The 20,630-nt window shown below is 42.9% G+C and overlaps 3 protein-coding genes and 1 pseudogene across 3 annotated transcripts in view; 1 reads left to right on the top strand and 3 right to left on the bottom strand.

Moving 5' to 3' along the window:
• LOC140455639 (uncharacterized) overlaps positions 1-18,394 on the bottom strand; it is a 56,098-nt gene extending 37,704 nt beyond the window's left edge. The window contains exon 1 of the mRNA XM_072550613.1: positions 18,306-18,394. The gene's annotated coding sequence lies outside the window, so the exon portion shown is untranslated. The remainder of the gene's footprint in view (positions 1-18,305) is intronic.
• Positions 1-20,630, top strand: part of LOC140455668 (uncharacterized) — a 66,320-nt gene that overhangs the window by 8,796 nt on the left and 36,894 nt on the right. The gene's annotated exons all lie outside the window — the stretch shown is intronic.
• On the bottom strand, positions 2,798-4,696 carry LOC140455620 (uncharacterized). Its single transcript, XM_072550561.1, has one exon. It carries the CDS (start codon positions 4,232-4,234, stop codon positions 2,807-2,809), a length of 1,428 nt encoding a protein of 475 aa, XP_072406662.1. The 5' UTR covers positions 4,235-4,696; the 3' UTR covers positions 2,798-2,806.
• LOC140455670 (uncharacterized) overlaps positions 16,943-20,630 on the bottom strand; it is a 72,967-nt pseudogene continuing 69,279 nt past the window's right edge.

The raw sequence follows: 20,630 nt of genomic DNA, 5'->3' as shown, positions 1-20,630 counted from the left end.
TGAAAGTCCAGGTACACTACATCCACTGGATCTCCCTTGTCCATCTTTAGAGTGACATCCTCAAAAAATTCCAGAAGATTAGTCAAGCATGGTTTCCCCTTCATAAATTTATGCTGACTCTGACCTATCCTGTTACTGCTATGCAGATGTGTCGTAATTTCATCCTTTATAATTGGCTCCAGCATCTTTCCCAGCACTGAGGTCAGACTAACTGGTCTATAATTTCCTGCATTCTCTCTCGCTCCTTTCTTAAAAAGTGGTACAACATTAGCCACCCTCCAATCCGCAGGAACTGATCCTGGATCTATCAAACTCTGGAAAATAATCACCAACACATCCACGATTTCTACAGCCATCTCCTTCAGTACCCTGGGATGTAGACCATCAGGCCCCGGGGACTTATCAGCCTTCAGACCTAACAATCTCTCCAACGCCAATTCCTGGCAAATATAAATTCCCTTCACTTCATGTCCTTCAGCCACTGTTACTTCTGGGAGATTGCTTGTGTCTTCCCCAGTGAACACAGATCTGAAGTACCAATTCAACTCTTCTGCCATTTCTTTGTTCCCCGTAATACAAGGATGCAGAAATTAAGCTGCACTTATACAAAACCACTTGAACAACTGTGAGCAGATCTGGGCACCAGATCTTAGGAAGGATATAATGGCTTTGGAGGGAGTGCAACGTAGGTTTACAAGAATAATATCTTGATTTATGAGGAGAAACTATGCAAATTAAATCTGTTTTCTCTAGCATTTATAACTTAAGGGGTGACCGGAAGAGACCATATCACAGTAGAAAACAACATATTATTATGGGGAGCAAGAGCTATTGTCCCGACTCCACCAGGGTCATCCAGGGGTTTCCAAAATGAAGATGCTGGAGAAAGGTTATGTCCGGTGGCCAGGATTGGATGCAGACTTAGTTGCATTGGTGGACAGTGCCCAGAGTGCCAACAAGGACAGAAATTACCACCAGCAGCTTCCTCCATTTTCACGGGAGTGGCCTCGTAAACCCTGGGCTTGATCACACATTGACTATGCGGGTCCTTTCATGAGCTCAATGCTCTTAGTCATTGTGGACACCCACTCAAAGTGGTTGGTCACGCAAAAGGTTAATTCCTCAAACTTTGGGATGACAATAGAAAACTACATGCAGCTTTTGCAATACATAGACTCCCAGAGTCGTTGGTAACAGATAACGGGCTGGACGCTCAGATACAATTGCGCCGTGGCCTCAAACCCTCCCTATCTCTGTCACCTCTAGCCCTATTTCCCTACCTAACCGTGGTCAAAATACTGAGGTCTCTATTTGAGATTTACTCAAAGGCAATGTTTCTATTTTCAGGGGCTCCTTAGAGCTGAAGTTTGAAGAAATTTGAGAAATCAAACTAGTCTGGAAGCGGCAGTTTCCTGGAATGTAGGCCTCTTCAACACATCAAAAGTCACCCTAACACAGACAGTCAGAAAAAGCCTATCCTCAGACAGACACTTCTGTAGCAGAGACATTGAAAGAAAATCATAAGGGGGACAGAACAAAATTGTACATACTCCAGAACGGGTTTTCTTCTCTACACCAAACCTCTCTACATTAAGCTTTACTCACAACATAATTTACCAAATAATGGACTAACATTAAAAAAAAGTTGCAAAATCATAATTAAATAAATTACACTGTAACTGTGTAAAGTGAGTATTTTTGAATGTTGGTCATAGCTTCTCTCTCTCTCTTTCTGTCCTGCCCCAAGCCACATCCCCACCACTTCCAAACTTCCTCAATGTCTGTCTCTATTCCAGTCCTCTCTCTATCTCATTCTGTACTTCTCATCTGCACATTCCCTCTGATCTTTTTCTCTCTATTTCTTTCTTCACTGGTTCTACTACCATTCTCAAGACACAATGGCTTCTGCATAAGCAGGAACTTGTATATGTACAGATGTCTTCTTTTGGTGATGTTTGGTGATTGGGTCAAAGATTACTATGACCTTCTTGAATCAATGGGACGGATGGTGGGAGAGGTTTGAGACAGACCCTGCTGAGACAGACAGTGCTTTGGAACAGCAGCTCTCCCTGTGTGAGTCCTGGAGGGGAAACAACACAGACAGCCCTCAGTAAGCAGGTGACCCAGCTCTGAGTCCATTTAGAGAGTGAAGGAAGAGGTGAAACAATCTTGTCACAAGTCACATTGGAAAGGCTACTCTGCCATGTAGGTTCACTGATATTCCAGGAGGTCTGACAACTTTATCACAGAATTCACTGACAGGGCTTCTCCCCTGTGTGAACGTGCTGATGGATCAGGAGACATGCCGATGTGAAAGCCTTATCACACACTTCACATATGAATGGTTTGTTACCAGGATGGATGGATGTTCCTTCAAGAGGTGAAAGAAAGAGCTGACAGGTTTGTCAGAAACAATACACCTGAAGAATCTTTCTCTGGGCAAATCTCCGCATTGGACAGGAGGTTCCAAAACTTTGAAAATGATTTATCCCACTTGAGCAGCTTGTCCGTCGTGTGAATGTGTTGATATGTGTGGAAAATCGATGAGTGTAAGAAGGAGTTGTTGTGCACCTCACTCTTGAAGGGTTTCTCCCTTTTGTGAATCCACTAATGTATCAGGAGTGCAGAGGATTTGATGAAAGACAAAGCTCACACTTGATGTTTTTTTCCACTCAGTGAGTGCTCTGGTCCTTCAGGAGTGTCAAAGATGTCACAAAGCTTTATCTCAACCTCACACATGTATGTTTTTTCCACTATGTGAACGTTGGTGTACATAGCGGGGAATGAATTGTTCCACACCATGCTCTTAAGTGGTTTCTACCATGTGAACACGTTGGTGTTTGCGGACGTGCGATGACTGTGAAAACAATTTGGCACACACCTCACACTTGAATGGTTTCTCCCCTGTATGAATGCGCTGGTGTCGGTGGAGGTTCGATAGCCGTGAGAACGATTTAACGCACATCTCACACCTGAAGGGTTTCTCCCCTGTGTGAATTATCTGATGGACCAGGAGACTCGATGATTGTGCGAAGGCTTTGTTGCACACCTTGCACCTGAATGGTTTCTCCCTCGTGTGAATGCATTGGTGTCGAAGGAGGTTTGAGGGCCACAAGAATGACTTGTCACACACTTTACACTGAAATGGTTTCTCCCCTGTGTGGATCCTCTGATGTATTAGAAGCTTTGTTGATGTTACGAAAGCTTTACTGCAAACCTCACATCTGAATAGTTTCTTCCCTGTGTGAATGTGTTGATGCCTGCGGAGGGTCGATGAAACAGAGAATAGTCTGTCACACAGCTCGCATTTCAATGGTTTCTGCCCTGTGTGAATGCGCTCATGTACACGGAGAGTTGATGAAACCGAGAATGATTTGTCACACACCTCACATGTGAATGGCTTTTCCCCTGTGTGAATACGGCTGTGTTTGCGGAGGGTTGATGAGTCTGAGAATGACTTGTCACATACTTCACATGTGAATGGTTTCTCCCCAGTGTGAATGCGTTGGTGGATCTGGAGGCTGGTCAACTGCAAGAATGATTTGTCACACAATTCGCATGGGAAGGGTTTTTTGCCCGTGTGAATAAGTTGATGTTTGCGCAGGGTTCCTGAGCGTGAGAATGATTTGTCACATACCTCACATGTGAATGGCTTCTCCCCTGTGTGAATGCGTTGGTGGATCTGCAGGTTCGTTAACCGTGAGAATGATTTATTGCACAACTCACATATGAATGGTTTCTCCCCTGTGTGAATCCGCTGGTGTCTACGGAGGGTTGATATGCCTGAGAAAGATTGGTTGCACAGCTCGCATGAGAATGGTTTCTCTCCTGTGTGAAAACGTTGGTGCACACGAAAGTCAGATGAGTTTAAGAATGATTTGCTGCACACATTGCATGTAAATAGCCTCTCTCCTGTATGAATCGTTTGATGCATTAGCAGCCTTGTAGATGTTGCAAAAGCCTTATTGCAAACCATACACTTAAAGGGTTTCTCCCCTGTATGGACTGTCCGGTGGACCTTGAGACTTGATGACCGTGTGAATGCTTTATCACACACCTCACACGTGAATAGCTTCTCCGCAGTGTGAAAGTGTTGGTGTTTCTGGAGCATTGCTAATTGTGCAAAGACTTGGTCACACACTTGACACTTGAAATGTTCCTTTTCCATGTAGCTATACAACAGATACACCTTGTGTTTTAGGAGATCTTTATGAGCCCATAGAGCACTCTGCATACACCTCACACTTTAACAGTATCTCACCTTTAGGAGTGAGTCAGTAATTCATGAAGCTCAATGAATGACTGAAGCTCTCACCACACTTGGAGCCACTCACACTTCTTCCCAGCCTCACCCTGACCGATCACTCACAGCCGAACCTTGAGAAAGGTTGGTTCTGATGGAAGACTCCACACCACTGACCGATTTCAGATCTGATGAGCATCAAAGCTCCCTGACCTGACCGATTTCCAGATGATGGTTTCACTGTCCAACCTTCTTTGTGTTGAGCAATGCTTCAAAGGAACTCAAGATATCTCCACAGTTTTGCAGTTGTTTCTTGGGTGATGGTCAGCATCTATCTGTGGGATCTATCATCTCTTTATTCTCTGGTGTAATATGGTGCAATTCTTCTCACTCCTTAGTTTAGAGACTGTTCCACAGTGAGTGGCAGTCTGCTTTTGCTTGTGTGGGGGATAAAGTATAAGTCCTTTCCTTTTCCTCACTTGACAGACACACACCATCTGTTTCCAGCACGGATCCTGGACAGTGACCAGCAGCAGGCAATACGGCGACTTCGTTTTCTCTTTCCAGCCCTTCTCTTCCCAAATGCTGTTGGGATGATCGAAATTATAATCAGGCAGTGTGTTAAAAGGCTATCACATGACAATGTGCTCAGTTCATGCCACAGTTGTATGCCTTACATGTTAAACACAGTCAGAGGAAGTTATTTCAATGGAGATTTTGAAAGTTCATCCACATGGTTTCACCACATTGGACTAAAAGTTAAGGAAAAAATTGCTTCAGAGTAGCCAGTTGAAGGATTCTGGTTTATTCTGAGAAATTAGAAACACTGTACTCACTCAGACTGCACATCCCAATTTCAGCACTCAGCCATAGCACTGGGGAAAAATGATTAAATCCAAGCCAGGCTTTTGGGAAAGGCCGAGGCCTTCAGGTAAAAATCTATGAAGAAAACATTAAAATAACTTCAATAAACGTGCCTCTCGGTATGCAGCTAAATTGTTATGTTCATGGTTTAACAGTCCTGAGATTGAGAGTTCAAATCCAACCACGGAAAGTTACATTGATAGAATTACAGTGAGAAACAGGCCATTGAGTCATACTACTTATATTCAGGAATGAGCCATCAACAAAACTCAGCCTGGAAATCAGAGGGAAATGCTTCCAATAAACACACTCAATGTCCAACACACAGCTCCAGTCAAACAGTTCAGCACAAAGCACCGAGTAAACAGCTCTCTCAGCTGGATCTTCTCACACAGTATAAGGGACATTTCCACCCCTGATTACCCACAGGATAGTCAGACTGCCTGAAGATTGGTGTTGATATTATGGGATACAATTTGTATAAAAGCTGCTCCTTCACTCACCATCTCTTCACTTGGTTTTCAGTCCCTATAGGAAGTGAACCAGCTCTGGAAGAGGAAGAGGAGACAATGGGCAGAGTGGGTGGACTCTCTGATTGACGTCTCTCACAGTCAATCCAAATATTTTTGGAGTAACATGAGTTTCCTGAAACTTGGGAAACTGACCGGGGAAATGGAGGTGACTTTGAGCAGCAGATCAGGTGGGGATTTAAACTTGTCATTGTCCCAACTGAATAAAACCTCACTTATTGCAGCTGCTGTCACAGTTCCCCTGGTAAATGTTTGACAGAGATTTCCAGTGTGGGAATAGCATTCTTTATCCTTGGAGGCTTTCAAACTGTCAACATCAGCATGGGATGTGTAGCCTCTGATGTTTTTCACAGCAGATTAGAAGAGGAAGTCTCACGGAATCCAAGGCAGTGATAGTATGCAGTAGTGGGGTTAGCACATGCACAGAAAGGAGGGCCACAGGAGACAGTGACACATAATTGAGGCACACAAGGATTAGTGGCATAGAAGGAAGCAAGAGAGGAGACTGATTATCTTTAGTGTTCTATGAGACTTGTGCATTGTCTCAATGACTCAGAAAGTAAGTTGTGACTCATTGTGTATCTCCCCTATGAGTTGATACCTGACAGCCTGCCCTGTCTAGCAGTCACCTCCTGTAGAGGTCCAGCTCTCTTCAGCTCCAATTTCCAACTCTCAACATTCACATCTTCTAGTGCCCCTCCACCTCCCTTCACCTCTCTCAGAATCTCCTGATTCACTCTCGTAGAAATGTTGAAAATAGCAGCTGTAGTTGACAATTGATCCCTTCAGACCTGCTGCACAATTCAATCTGATCATGGCTTATCATCCGACTCAGTACCTTGTACCGCTTTCTCTCTGTATCCTTTGATCCCTTTTGTCTAATCTACCTCCTTCTTGAAAACATTTAATATTTTGACCTCAATAACTTTCTGGAGCAGAGAATTCCACAGGCTCACAATTCACCGGTGAAGACATTTCTCCTTATCCCTGTCTGAAATGGCCTACCCTCTGGTTCTGGACTCCACAGTCAGTGGAAACATTCTTCCTGAGTTTACTTTCTCTAGTCCTTTTAGAATTGTGTAGTTTTCCTTGACCTTTCCCCTGTGCTACTTCAGGAAAATAGCCAACATAATTGTGCTCTCTTCTACCCTCTTCTGTTGGGCGGAAGATATAAAAGTTTAAATACACGTAAGAATAAATGGAAGAACAGCTCCTTAGCCATTATTACCAGACTTTTGAATGGACCGCTCAGATGTTAATGTTGATCTCTCCCTCTCTCTGCACCTTCTCTATGGCTGTAAGTTTGTATTCTGCATTCTATTGTACGACCCTGGTACACTTTGTATGATACAAGCTGCAAAAGTGGTAAAACAACACTTTTCGTTGTACTGTACCTGACAACAATAAATCAAATCATTCTTTTAAACTCCAGTGAATATAGTCCCAATAGATCCAGTCTGTCTTCATACATCAGTCCTGCCATGATCAGTATCAGTCTGGTTAACAATCATTGCACTCCATCCATAGCTAGAACATCCTTCCTGCACACAACACTCTTGATGAGGTCTCATCAAGGCCCTGTACAATTGCAGTGAGGCGTCCTTGCTCCTGTACTTGAATCCTCTAAATATGAAGGCCAACATACCGTTATCTTTCTTCACTGCCTGCTGCACCTGCTTGCTTACTTTCAGCATTTAGATTAGAGTCGTGCTGGAAAAGCACAGCAGGTCAGGCAGCATCCGAGGAGCGCGAAAATTGACGATTCGGGCAAAAGCCCTTCATTAGGAATGGAGACAGGGAGACTCCAGGGTGGACAGATAAGTGGGGGATGCCTACCTTGAAGAAGTTCTCCTTCTCTCTCCACAAGAATCTCAATGAGTCTCACCTATTGTACTCTTTGCTACCTTCTCCCCAGCCCCACCCCCCTCCCATTTATCTCTCCACCCTGGATGCTCCCTGCCTCCATTCCTGATGAAGGGCTTTTACCCGAATCGTCAATTTTCCCGCTCCTCGGATGCTGCCTGACCTGCTGTGCTTTTCCAGCACCATTCTAATCTAAACTCTGGTTACCAGCAGCTGCAGTCCTCACTTTTGCCCTGCTTACTTTCAGCAACAGATCTCATTACACCTCCCCCTTTCCCAATCTGTCACCATTCAGATAATAACCTGCCTTTCTGCCTTTGCTACCAAAATGGATAACCACACATTTAAGTACATTACATTCAACTGCCATGTACTTGACCATTCACTCAACTTATTCAAGTCACACTGAAGCCTTTCTGCATCTTGTACCTGAGACAGTTCTTTAACATCCCATTTATTTCTGTGAGCTGCCTCGGACAGACACGGACATCAATAAAAAACACCTCCTCCTCAGTCTGTTCCGCATGAAATTGTGGCATCAGCCACAGAAGGAAAGGATAGACCTTGTCCCTAATCAGTCGACCATCAGCTCCCTCACCTTCCCCAAATCTGGGTGTGATGTCGGAGTTCCTGACAATGAAAGCATCGTGGGATTATCCAGTGTGATTAGGTTCACATGGGGTATTCTCAGATGGCCCATTACACGTGATATGAAGGAGGGGAATCGCTTTCTGCTCAGGGAAACCTGTGGGTCTTCCAGGGTGACCTTCAATATCTGCCCTTGGGGAAGCAGCTTTTGCATAAAACCCCAGCAAATTCTATTACTGCTCTCTAAATGTTGTCTTAAATTTAATGAAGTGATTTATTCTGCAAAGTAATCTAGTCTAATTTCTCCTCCAGTATTATAAAGGTGAAGAGAAAGTGCTGCATTTCAAATTTGATTAAAAATGCAAAAGCAAAGCAGAAACTCCTTGCAATATTATTGAGGTAAAAAAATAAACTATGACTATGTCAAATGATTTTAACTATTTCTCCTGTTTATGTGACACAATTGAAATTAACAATTGACAGTTTGCTGAAATAATTGTTGGCCACAGCATGCAGACTGGAGTCACAAATATGGAGTCATGACTGTTCATGCCCTGAGTGTAATGTGAAGAGCCACCTCAAAGAGGTGCAATCAGCAGAAACTCACCACCCTGACTCTTCCATCTGGGAGTGTGGTCATTTCTGGCTGATGTTTTAGAAACCAGTGTTAAAAGACCATAAATTTCAATTTTGCGTGATATAACTTACAATTAAAATATCTGATAGTCAATTTTAACAGGAGTACAAAGTTTCAGCTCCAAGTTGTTGCAAATGACGCACCCAGAGCTGTGCTGGAGCAGATGATAGGCTGCTGAAAATGCAGTTCAACTGGTCTGATGGGGGTGCCCTTGAGTATAGTCCAGGCAGAGTGTGGGTTATCATCTTGGCATGTTGTTTCATACACAATTGGAGCAGGCAATTAGGCAATGTAAGAAATGTTGAGGAACTGGGAAAGTGGGAGCAATTTTTCAAGGAGGTTGACATTGGGCAAGAGGAAGTTGTCCTTGTGTATGGTAGCTCAGCTGTGTTTAGAACCACAAGCTTTGTCTTGGGAATGGAGGCAGCACCAGACCTGTGTGGGAACAGCAGTGAGTGGGAAACTATAATATAGACATAGACATCGAGTCGTACAACATAGAAATAGACCCTTCAGCCCACCATGTCTGTATCGACTACCAAACACCAAACTACATTCATCCCATTTAACTGCATTTGGTCCATAGCCTACTATGTCCTGGCATTTTAAGTGCTCGAGGAGAAAGTGAGGACGGCAGATGCTGGAGATCAGAGCTGAACATGTGTTACTGGAAAAGCGCAGCTGGTCAGGCAGCATCCAAGGAACAGGAGAATCGAGGTTTCGGGCATAAGCCCTTCTTCGGGTGCTCATCTGGATGTTTCTTAAATATTGCAAGAGTATCTGCTTTCACTCCTGTCTCAGGCAGCGTATTTCATATTTCTACCACCCTCTGGTCGAAAACCTGTTTCCCCAGATCCCTTCTAAACACTTACTCCTCACCTAAACAATGCCTTCTGATTTTAGATACATCTGCAAAGGGGAAAAGAATCTCATGATCTACCCTGTCTCTGCCTCTGATAATATTGTATACCTCTGCTCCAGGGAAGACAAACCCACCCTCCAGTCTCTCCTCATAACTGAGACTTTCCATCCCAGGGAACATCCTGGTGAATCTCCTCTGCATCCTCTCAGGTGTAATCATATCCTTCCGATAGTGTGGTGATCAGTACTGTACACAGTATTCCATCTATGGCCTAACCAATGTTTTATATAGTTGTAACAAGACTTCTTACTCCCATATTCTACAGCCTGCTAATGAAGGCAGATATCCTATATGTCTTCTTCACTACATGGTTGCCTTTGCTGATATCTTCAGGGATCTATGGACTTGTAGACGAGGTCTTCTTTTTCTCCAGTGGTCCATTGGGACCTACCATTCATTGTTTCTATCCTTTCCTGATGAGACCTCTCAAAATGCAGCACCTCACATCCATCAGGATTAAATTCCATCTGCCATAGCTCAACCCATTTTAAGCTGATCAACATTAGGTTGTAGCTTGAAACCATCCATCCCATTATCACAAAACCACCAATTTTCATGTCAGCTTCAAACTTACTAATTACACCTCATACATTCATGCAAAAAACAGCCTGCTTCTTTATCTTTACCCTTGCCTTTCACTTTTAGAGGAACACACTGACTGTTAATTCTCACTGTACTACTTTTAAAAGACTTCCACATTCCAAATATAGACTCACCAACAAGTGGCTGCTCCCAGGCTGTGTTTGCCAGACCCTGTCTAATGATATTAAACTTGGCCTTCCCCCATTTCAACACCTAATTTCTGTACTAGCCTTATCACTTTCCACATGACTTTGTTATGGCCACTATCCCCAAAATGCTCACCCACTGACACTTCAACCACTTCATTCCCAAGGATTGGATCTAGCAGTGCCCATCTCTAGTCAGACTATCTAACAGATGTCCTAAGTGTATTTTCAAAATCCCACTGCTTTTCCCCTGAGAGGGTAGTAATAATAATAAGGAATAATAGGATAACAAGACAGGGGGAAGTGTTAGCTAGTAGGTGAAGGGGCAAAATGTAAGGGAATGGGTCTGGGTGGGTTGCGCTTCGGCGGGTCAGTGTGGACTTGTTGGGCCGAAGGGCCAGTTTCCACACTGTAAGTATTCTAATCTAGTACTGTTGCTGGACTATTAATCCAAAGACCTAAGGCTTTCAGTCCTGATGAAGGGCTTTTGCCCGAAACGTCGATTCTCCTACTCCTTGGATGTTGCCTGACATACTGTGTTTTTCCAGCACCACTCTAATCTAGAGTCTGATTTCCAGCATCTGCAGTCCTCACTTTTGCCTCCTTACCTGGCCTGCCCAACATGTGACTCCAGACTCACAACATGGTTGACTCTTAACTACCCTCTGAGCAATTAGGGATGGGCAATTAATAATGGCCTAGCAACGCCCCATTTTCATCAATGAATTTTTAAAAGGGTAAATAAAGTTAATGTAAATGGAGTAACTTTAAGACTAATTAAGAAACTTACAAAGTAAGACAAAGTAAGTTTAAGATATAGCAAGATATATAGTTCAGGTCGGTCAAGTGGAATGTGTGACCTGTGATATGTGGGAAGTCTCCAAGATAACAACATGTTGAGGAAGTGCTCCATGCTGCAGAAACTTGAACTCAATGACAGTGCGTATGAAAGTTCAGATAGTGTTCAGATATAGAATAAAGACAGGCAACAATCCAAAGAAAGAAAACAATTGGCTGAAAGCTGACTTTAATCAGGCAAGAACAGAGCTGAGATGAATTAATTGGAAGCATGGGTTAATGGAAAATTATAAACTGAACAATGGGCTACCTTCAAAGAGCAGATGGTTCATATACAGTCAAGGTATATTCTGTTTAATGACAAAGGTAGAACAAGCAAATCCAGAGTCCCCTGAATGACAAAGAGAATGGAAATTAACATTAGGGGGAAAATAGTGTGCTATGAGAGCTGTTAGACAGAAAATCCAGTTGAAAATCAACAGGAATACTGAAGTCATAGGGGAGGAAGTGAAAAAGCAAAGATTAAATCTTTGAAAAGAATAAACATAAAAGGAAATCCCAGAGTCTGTAGTAGGTGTCTAAACAGTAAGAGTGGTCAAAGGAGGAGTAGGGCTAATCAGAGACTAAAAAGGGGATTTACACATGGAGACAGAGGGCATGTCTGAATAATTTGTACCTGTCTTTATTAAAAAAAGGACATTGTCCAGCCCATGGTGACAGAGGAAGAAAGCCTGTGATTAGTAAGGTTCAAAATGAACGATACTTAAAGTTAAGATACAGGGACCAGATAAGATGTAACCAAGAATTGTGAAGGCAGTGAGGGTCGAAATTGTGGGGGCACTGGCTGTAACCTTCCAGTATTCCCTGTATGTTTGGGAGGAGCCAAAAGATTGGAGATTTGCAAATATTATAGTCTTGTTTGAGAAAGACTGTAAGGATAATCCCAGCAATTACGAACTATTTAATCTTATTTTGGTGGTGGGGAAATTTGTAAAAAGACATTATGCAGATGGAATTAGTATTCACTGAAAAAGGTAGGTTGATTAGGAAGAGTAAGCACAGATTTTAAAAGTGAAAATCATGGAGTATTTTGAAGAGGAAACAGAAAGTGTCGATAAGAGTAATGCTGTCAATGTGGTATACATAGATTTCCAGAAAGCATTTGTTCCAGTGCCGCCCAAACGTGAGAAATATTAGAAGAGATGGCATAAAGTCGACAGAAAAGAGTAATGGTCAATTGATATTTTTCAGGCTGGAGGAAGTTCGAGAGTGGAGTTCCCCAGGGGTCAGTATTGCGTCCCTTGAATTTCCTAATATATATGAACCTTCTGTACCTTGGTGTGCAAGGCACATTTAAAATTTTGAAGATGACAATAAATGTGGAAGAACTGTAAACTATATCCAAAAGGACATTGACAAGTTGATGGAGGGGGAAGATGAGGCAGATGAGGTTCAATGTGGAGAAGTTTAAAGTGATTACTTTTGTTCCGAAGAACAGAAGAACTAAGAGTAATTAAGCTCCTAGAGCCTGCTCCGCCATTCAAACTGATCATTGCATTGATCTCACCTCAGCTTCAACTCTATTGTTCTGTCTGCTCCTCATAACCCTTCATCCTGTCGCTAATTAAAAATCTAAATATCTCCTCTTTAAATTTACTCAATGTCAGGCATTCACCATTCTATAGTGAATTTCATAGATTCATCTATGTTTGCCCATTCACCTAATCTTATCCATTTGTAAATTTCTTATTTCTTTATTATAAATTCCTGTCATTCCATCTATTTTAGTATCATTTGCAAATTTGGTTTTCACACTTTCGATCCCTACATCTGTATTATTAATCTAGATTGTAAAGACTTGGGGCCCAAAGACCTGCAGCACGGCACCAGTTATATCTTGCCACAGAAAAAGACCCATTTATCCCAACTCTGCTTTTTGTTGGTTAGTCAATCCTCTATCCAAACTAAAATATGACCTTGCATCCCATGTGATCTCACCTTGTGTATTAACCTTTTCTGTGGCACCTTATCAAATGCCTTCTGGAAGTCCAGAAATATTACATCTACAGGACCCCATTATCCACTTCACCTACAGTCATGGAGTCATAGAGATGTACAGCATGGAAACAGACCCTTCCATCCAACTTGTCCATCCCAACCCAATCTAGTCCCACCTGTCGGCACCTGGCCCATATCTCTCCAAACCCTTCCTACTCTTATACCCATCCAGTTGGCTTTTAAACATTGTAATTGTACTTGCCTTCACCACTTCCTCTGGCAACTCATTCCATACATGTACCACCCTCTGCGTGAAAAAGTTGCCCCTTTATATCTTTTCCCTCTCACCCTAAACCTATGCCCTCTAGTTCTGGACTCCCCCACACCAGGGAAAAGACTTTGTCTATTTATCCTATCCAAGCCCATGATTTTATAGACCTCTATAACGTCACACCTCAGCCTCTGATGCTCCAGAGAAAACAGGCCCAGCCTACTCAACCTCTCCCTATAGCTCAAATCCTCCAACCCTGGCAACATCCATGTTAAATCTTTTCTGAACCCTTTCAAGTTTCATAACATCTTTCTGATAGGAAGGAGACCAGAATTGCGTGCAATATTCCAACAGTGGCCTAACCAATGTCCTGTACAGCTGCAACATGGCCTCCCAACTCCTGTACTCAACACTCGTGACCAATAAAGAAAAGCATACCAAACGCCTTCTTCACTACCCTATCTACCTGCGACTCTACTTTCAAGGAGCTATGAACCTGTACTCCAAGGTCTCTTTGTTCAGCAATACTCCCTAGGACCTTACCATTAAGTGTATACATCCTGCTAAGATTTGCTTTCCCAAAATGCAGCACCTCACATTTATCTGAATTAAACTCCATCTGCCACTTCTCAGCCCATTGGCCCATCTGGTCCAGATCCTGTTGTAATCTGATATAACCTTCTTCACTGTCTACTACACCTCCAATTTTGGTGTCATCAGCAAACTTACTAACTGTACCTCTTATGCTCACATTAACATCATTTATATAAATGACAACAAGTAGTGGACCCAGCACCGACCCTTGTGGCACTCCACTGGTCACATCCCTACTTGTTTCATCTTTGAAGATCTCTATCTAATTAATCAAACGTGATTTACCCTTCATAAAACCATGATGACTCTGATGGTTACATTTTGACTTTCCAAATGCCCTGTTATTACTTCCTTAATAATGGAGTCTAATTGAGAGACATTAAATATTTAAAGAAATATAAAATAGGGTGTATAATTCTAAATAGGTTGCAGGAGCAGAGGGACCTGGAAGTACACGTACATAGATCATCGAAGTGTCAGGACAGGTGAAGAGAGCAGTAAATAAATCATTCAATGTTCTCAACTTCATTACTAGGGATATAGAGTACAAGAGCATGGAGATGATATTGAACTTGTGCAAGACACTTGTCAAATCTCAGGTACAGGATTGTGTACAGTTGTGAGTGCCACATTATAGCAAAGATACGAAAGTATTCAAGAGAATGCAGAAGCGATTTACAAGCATGGTTCTAGGAATGCAACACTTCAGTTATGAGAACAGATTGAAGACTGATCAATCTGGGATCGTTATCCCTGAAGAGAATTAATTAGGCGAAAGTGCAAATGCTGGAGATTTGAGTCGAGAGTGTGGTGCTGGAAAAGCACAGCAAGTCAGGCACCATCCAAGGAACATCTGAATCGACGTTTCTGGCAAAAGCCCTTCATCAGGAATTGTAGAGAAGGCAGCTGAGAGGAAATTTGACAGAGGTCTTCAAAATCATGAGTGACCTGGATAGAGTACATAAGGAGAAGCTGTTTCTACACACAAAAGAAAAATGGTGAGGGCATAGATCTGAGCAAATAGAGGATAGAGAACGAGCTATCTAGAAATGCGGTGTAGGCAGATTCATTTGAAGCTTTCAAGACAGCATTGGATGATTATATGTATAGAAATAGTGTGGAGAAATATGGGGAAAGGAAAGAGATTGATACCAGGCAACAGAACAGATTCAAATGCAATGGACCAAAAGGTCTCCTTCTGTACTGTAACATTTGTGGTTCAATCTGTGCAGTGTGTTGCTTAATATTTTTCAAGGGGTTTTATTAAAGCAAACATTGTACACCTTTTGTGACCAATTGAAATAGTTTTATTAAAGAGTGATCTGATTGGCTTCGTGATCAATGCAAAATGTTATCATCTACAAGATCATTTCTTGACTCAATTGATGATATGATTGTTTCTCATTAAACTGTGGTGGGGTCGTACTGCGAGTCTACAGCCTCAGGCATACAATTCCTGGCCCGACAACAACTTTAATCCACGTTCATGGACGAATTCATCTAGAGTTGGGGACTTGAACCATAGCTTTGCTCTCTGCGATGGAGGGCTGGGGGTTCAAGTCCTACTCCAGGACTTGAGCACAACAACTGCAGTTTAACACTCCAGTTAAACATCCTCAGGGAGGGATGAAGATTTCCTGCGAAGAGTGGGTTATTCCACAAGATTTTTTCATGTCAGAACAGTGTCTAAACAATCAAACTTTCCTCAGTGAATGAAAACAGAATGGTCTATCAGCAGTATATTGAAGACAATCCCTTATGATGTCCATTCCAGCTCATACCAGGGACTTTAACATGTTTCACATTGTCACATACTTGCACTTAAAGCGTGCTTCCAACCTGTATCAGGACAGTTACTGAAACATTCCTTCACAACAGACAATTTTGAGTATATCTCGGGCAAGGGAGAAGTGCGTGAGGGGTCTGGCCAATACTCACCTTAATCCTATTCAACATTACAATGAATACTTGTGTTTTTTTTGGATGGTAGAGTTAAACATAGTAAAAAAAGATACATTAAAACAATGGATTGTTGCAATTTTGAACATAAAAATGTTTATCCACAATGTGGCCCTTGTCCAGCAGTGATAGACACCTTGCTGTGTGGGTTCGAGTCCCTGTGACAGACGTTTAATCAGTTCTTTGAACAAAGATTAGTTGTGTGTGATCAGCAGTACTCAGCACAGTAACAATTTGTTGACTAGCTCCTGGCCAGTGGCTATAGCTTTGTGCTTGGAGAGTACAGCTGGAGCATTTCGTCTGTGAAGGAAAAAAATATCTTTTTTGGCCTCTGTTCTGTGAGTGCAGAGGTAAAAGGACATTGCAAATTCCCTTTGTGAAAGGAAAAGGGGCAGTGACAATCTGTGTGTCCACAACCTCATGTCATCATCGAAGAGTCGAAAGAAAATATCGAATGAGTGCCTGTAATCCAAATTGGTGCCAGAACTGTGCTTCAGTGACATTTTGTGTCTTCCATCTTTATTATTTGTATTTTATCCTATCACTTTGTGCACCTGTTTGTGTGTCTATGGGAATTTTGCAAAGGGGTAAAATTTAAGTTATAGGGAGGTGTATTTAGTCATTCATGTTTCTTTTCTGCCTTCAGTTAAAAAAAAATTGATTTGCAATGAATAGCGGTTTTCTTCTTTTGGATAGAAATCTGATGAGTTCTTTGAACCTGCATTTGTCAGTCAGGTAAGTTGGGATCTTTGAAGGGTTCAGTTGAGCGTATTCACATCTATGATGACTCTGGGATAGTGCTGCTTGATTCCAATCTTTTGCATCTTCTGGTTTATCAAGAGCACTATTCCATATAAAGTGCAGGGCCATGTAGCCGACGCACACCTGGTCGTCCTCCGCTTCTGTTTAAACAACCACACACAGAAAACAGGTGTCTACACAGGAAGAAGCTGTCACAGAAGTTTTATTGCAAATCACATACACAATGGATGGGCCTCTCCCCTGGTACTGCAGATGGCTGTTTAAATCTATCTAGGCTTTGTCTCACACCTCACAGTTGACTAGTTTCTCCCCTGCGTGAATGTGTTGATACATGCAGAGGTTTGTTGAATACAAGAAAGATTTGTAACATTTCTCACATCCTGTTCTTCAAAGTGTGAATCGTCTGCTATATCAGGAGGTTCAATGATGTCCCAAACATTTTGTTGAAATATCACACCTGAAGACTTTATCTCCAGTGTGGACCAACACTCCAGTGAAGGACTTCCAGGCTCAATAATCATGTGAAGGCTTTGTCATATACCGCTCATTCAAAGGACTTCTCCCTTCATGAATTCTTTGGTGTCTCACAAAAGCATAGGAGTCAGTAAAAGCCTAATTAGAAATCTCACGTCTGAATGGCTTCTCCCCTGTATGTAAACGCTGGTGTCTCCTAAGGTTTGACGACTGTGAGAATGATTTCTTGCACACGACACACATGAATGGTTTGGCCCCTGTATGAACACGTCGATGCACACGAAGGGTCGATGAGTCCGAGAATGATTTGTCACACACTTCGCATGTGAATGGTTTCTCCCCTGTGTGAGTGCGACGGTGTACACGGAGAGTTGACGAGTCAGTGAATGATTTGTCACACACTTCACATATGAATGGTTTCTCCCCTGTGTGAATGCGTTGATGGATGCGGAGAGTTGATGAGCCAGAGAATGATTTGTTACACACGTCACACGTGAATGGTTGGTCCCCTGTGTGAATGCGTTGGTGGTTGAGGAGGGTTGATGAACGTGAGAACAATTTGTCACACAACTTGCACATAAATGGCTTGTCCCCTGTGTGAATGCGTTGGTGGTCAAGGAGACGTGATGACCTCGAGAATGATTTGTCACAAACCTCACACGTGAATGGTTTCTCCCCTGTGTGCATGGACTGGTGGAGTCGGAGGTGCGATAATTGCGAGAATGATTTGTCACACACTTTGCACATGAATGGTTTCTCCCCTGTATGGATGCGTTTGTGGATGCGGAGGTGCGATGGTTGCGAGAATGATTTGTCACAAACTTCGCATGCGAATGGTTTCTCCCCAGTGTGAATGCGTAAATGCAAGCGGAGGTGTGATGACTGTGAGAATGATTTTTCACACGACTTGCACTTGAATGGTTTCTCCCCAGTGTGAATGCGCCGGTGATTCACAAGAGTCAACGAGTGTGTGAAGGCTTGGTCACATATGTCACACCTGAAAGGTTTCTCCCCTGTGTGGATCCTTTGGTGTATCTGCAGATCAGAAGAGTGAATGAAAGATCTGTCACAAACCTGACAGCTGAAGGGTTTCTCCCCTGTGTGAATGCGTTGATGAGTCAGGAGGGTCGTAGATGTTGCAAAAGCTTTATCACAAACTTCACATTTAAACGGTTTCTCTCCTGTATGAACATATCGGTGATTGCGAAGATGTGATGACCGAGAGAATGATTTATTGCACACTCCACAAATGAATGGCTTCTCCCTACTATGGATATTTCGGTGTTTCGTGAGCATCGATGACTGCATGAAACCCTGGTCACACATTTCACACTTGAATGGTTTTTTTCACCAGGTGGCTGTTTAGTGATGCAGCTTTTGTGCTAGATCGTGTAAGCCTGTGGAATCCTCCTTACACACCTCACACATGAACAGTTTCCACCTTGTCGGAATGAGTTCATGAGGCTCAGAGAATGACTGGGGCCACTTCCTCCTCTTCCCGGCCTCACTCTGATCGATCACCCACAGCTGAAGAATCAGAAAGGCTGGTTTTGATTAAAGGCTCCACATCACTGACCAGTTTCAGATCTGATGATATGTCAGAGCTCCTCTGATCTGACCGATTTCCAGATGATAGTTTCACTGCCCAACCTTCTCTGTGTTGAGCAATGCTGTGAAGGAATTGGATGTCTTTCCACAGCTGAGCAGTTGTTCCTTGGATGATGGTCAGGATCTGTCTGTGGTGTATGTCCTCTCTGTATTCTCTGCACTGTAGTACAGTGCAATCCTTCTGTAAAACAGGAAGAGAAACATGATTTCCTCCAACTCCTTCTCCTCCTGAGCTGAAGGGTCCAACTCCTTGGTGTTTTTTGAATATAATTTCAGAGGATCTAACTGCCTAGCATTTATTGCCCATCTTTAACTAACCATGAGAAGCCTTCTTGAACTGCTTCAGTTCATCTGGTGTAGATTGATTGCCAGTAACAGTGACAGAACAGTGAAGTCGTCTCAAGTCAGGTTAGTGCATAGTTTGGACGGCATTTTGCAGAGATGATGTTCCCATGTATCTGATGCTCTTGTCCTTTCAATGATAAAAATTGCAGGTTTAGAAGGTGCTGTCGGAAGGGTTGGGAATTGTTGCTCTGCTATGGTGGGGTGGTTATGTGGAATGGGGGCAGGGAGGAGGACGGTGAAATTCAGGGGAGGGGGCATGGAGAGCGAGAGTCAGGTCATGTGTGAGGAGAAGTAGAGTCGGTCCTGGGGTGTTTGTGACATAGAGGCAAGGTATGGGTAGGGAGTGAGATGGTATGGGTAGGATCATAGTTGGGCAGGTCTCTCCTCCTCCCTTGCCTGGTGACCAGGATTTGAGACCTGGCCACTCTGTAGCTTTGCTTCTTAACCAGACAGCAAGTTTGTTGTGCTGGCCAGAAGTTTTGAAATGTCATTTTTAATAATTATTCATGAAAATGATCAGTTTAATGGATTGGAATTGTTTTTCCCCAGCCTCCAACCACTTCCTACCCCCTGAAATACAGGTTCACATTCATGGCAAACCTTCAAACCTTGCCTTTCTAAAGTTTGCATACTCCTCCCAACTAAGTGAAAAATTGTAATAAGGCCCACCTAGCGAGGAGGTTGGCCAAGCTGATATTTTAATATTTATTCATGGCATGTGGGCGCCTCAGGCTAGCCCAGCATTTATTGCACATCCCTAATTGCCCTGAGGGCAGTTAAAAGCCAACCACATTGCTCTGGGTCTGGAGTTACATGTAAACCAGACCATTGAAGGATGACAGATTCCCGTCCCAAAAACCAAATGAATTTTTGCAAAAATCAACAATGGTTTTATGGTGGTAATTTCAGATTTTTTTATTGAATTCAAATTACACCATCTGCCATGGTAGGATTCAAACCAGAACATTAGCTGAATGTTTGGATTAATAGTCTAGCGATAATACCACTAGGCCATTGCCTCCACTTATAACTGAGAGCGTTATATACTGCTGCAAGTGTGCCTCACTGGTGGAGTGAATGTTGAAGGTGGTGGATGGGGTGCCAATCAAGTGGGCAGCTTTGTTCTGGACAGTGTCAAGTTTCCCAAGTGTTTTCAGAGTTGCAGTCATCTGGTCAGGCGGAAAGTATTCCATCACATTCCTGACTTGTATCCTATAGATGGTGGACAAGCTATGGGGACTCGGGTTAGCTTCTCACCACAGGATTCCTAGTTGCTGACCTGCTCTTGTTGCCACTGTACTTAAATGGCAAGACCAGTTAAGGTGATGGCTCTGTGTGTGTGTGTGCATGTGTGTGTGTGGAGGGTGACTAGGTATGTATGATTGGAGGGGTATGTGGGGGCCAATGAGAGACACAGACAGTGCTAATCACCAGGACCCAGGAAAA

This window comes from Chiloscyllium punctatum, chromosome 30, assembly GCF_047496795.1.
Source record: "Chiloscyllium punctatum isolate Juve2018m chromosome 30, sChiPun1.3, whole genome shotgun sequence".
NCBI lineage: Eukaryota > Metazoa > Chordata > Chondrichthyes > Orectolobiformes > Hemiscylliidae > Chiloscyllium > Chiloscyllium punctatum.
The sequence above is the reverse complement of the archived record's forward strand: the minus strand, read 5'-3'. Positions and strand labels throughout refer to the sequence as shown.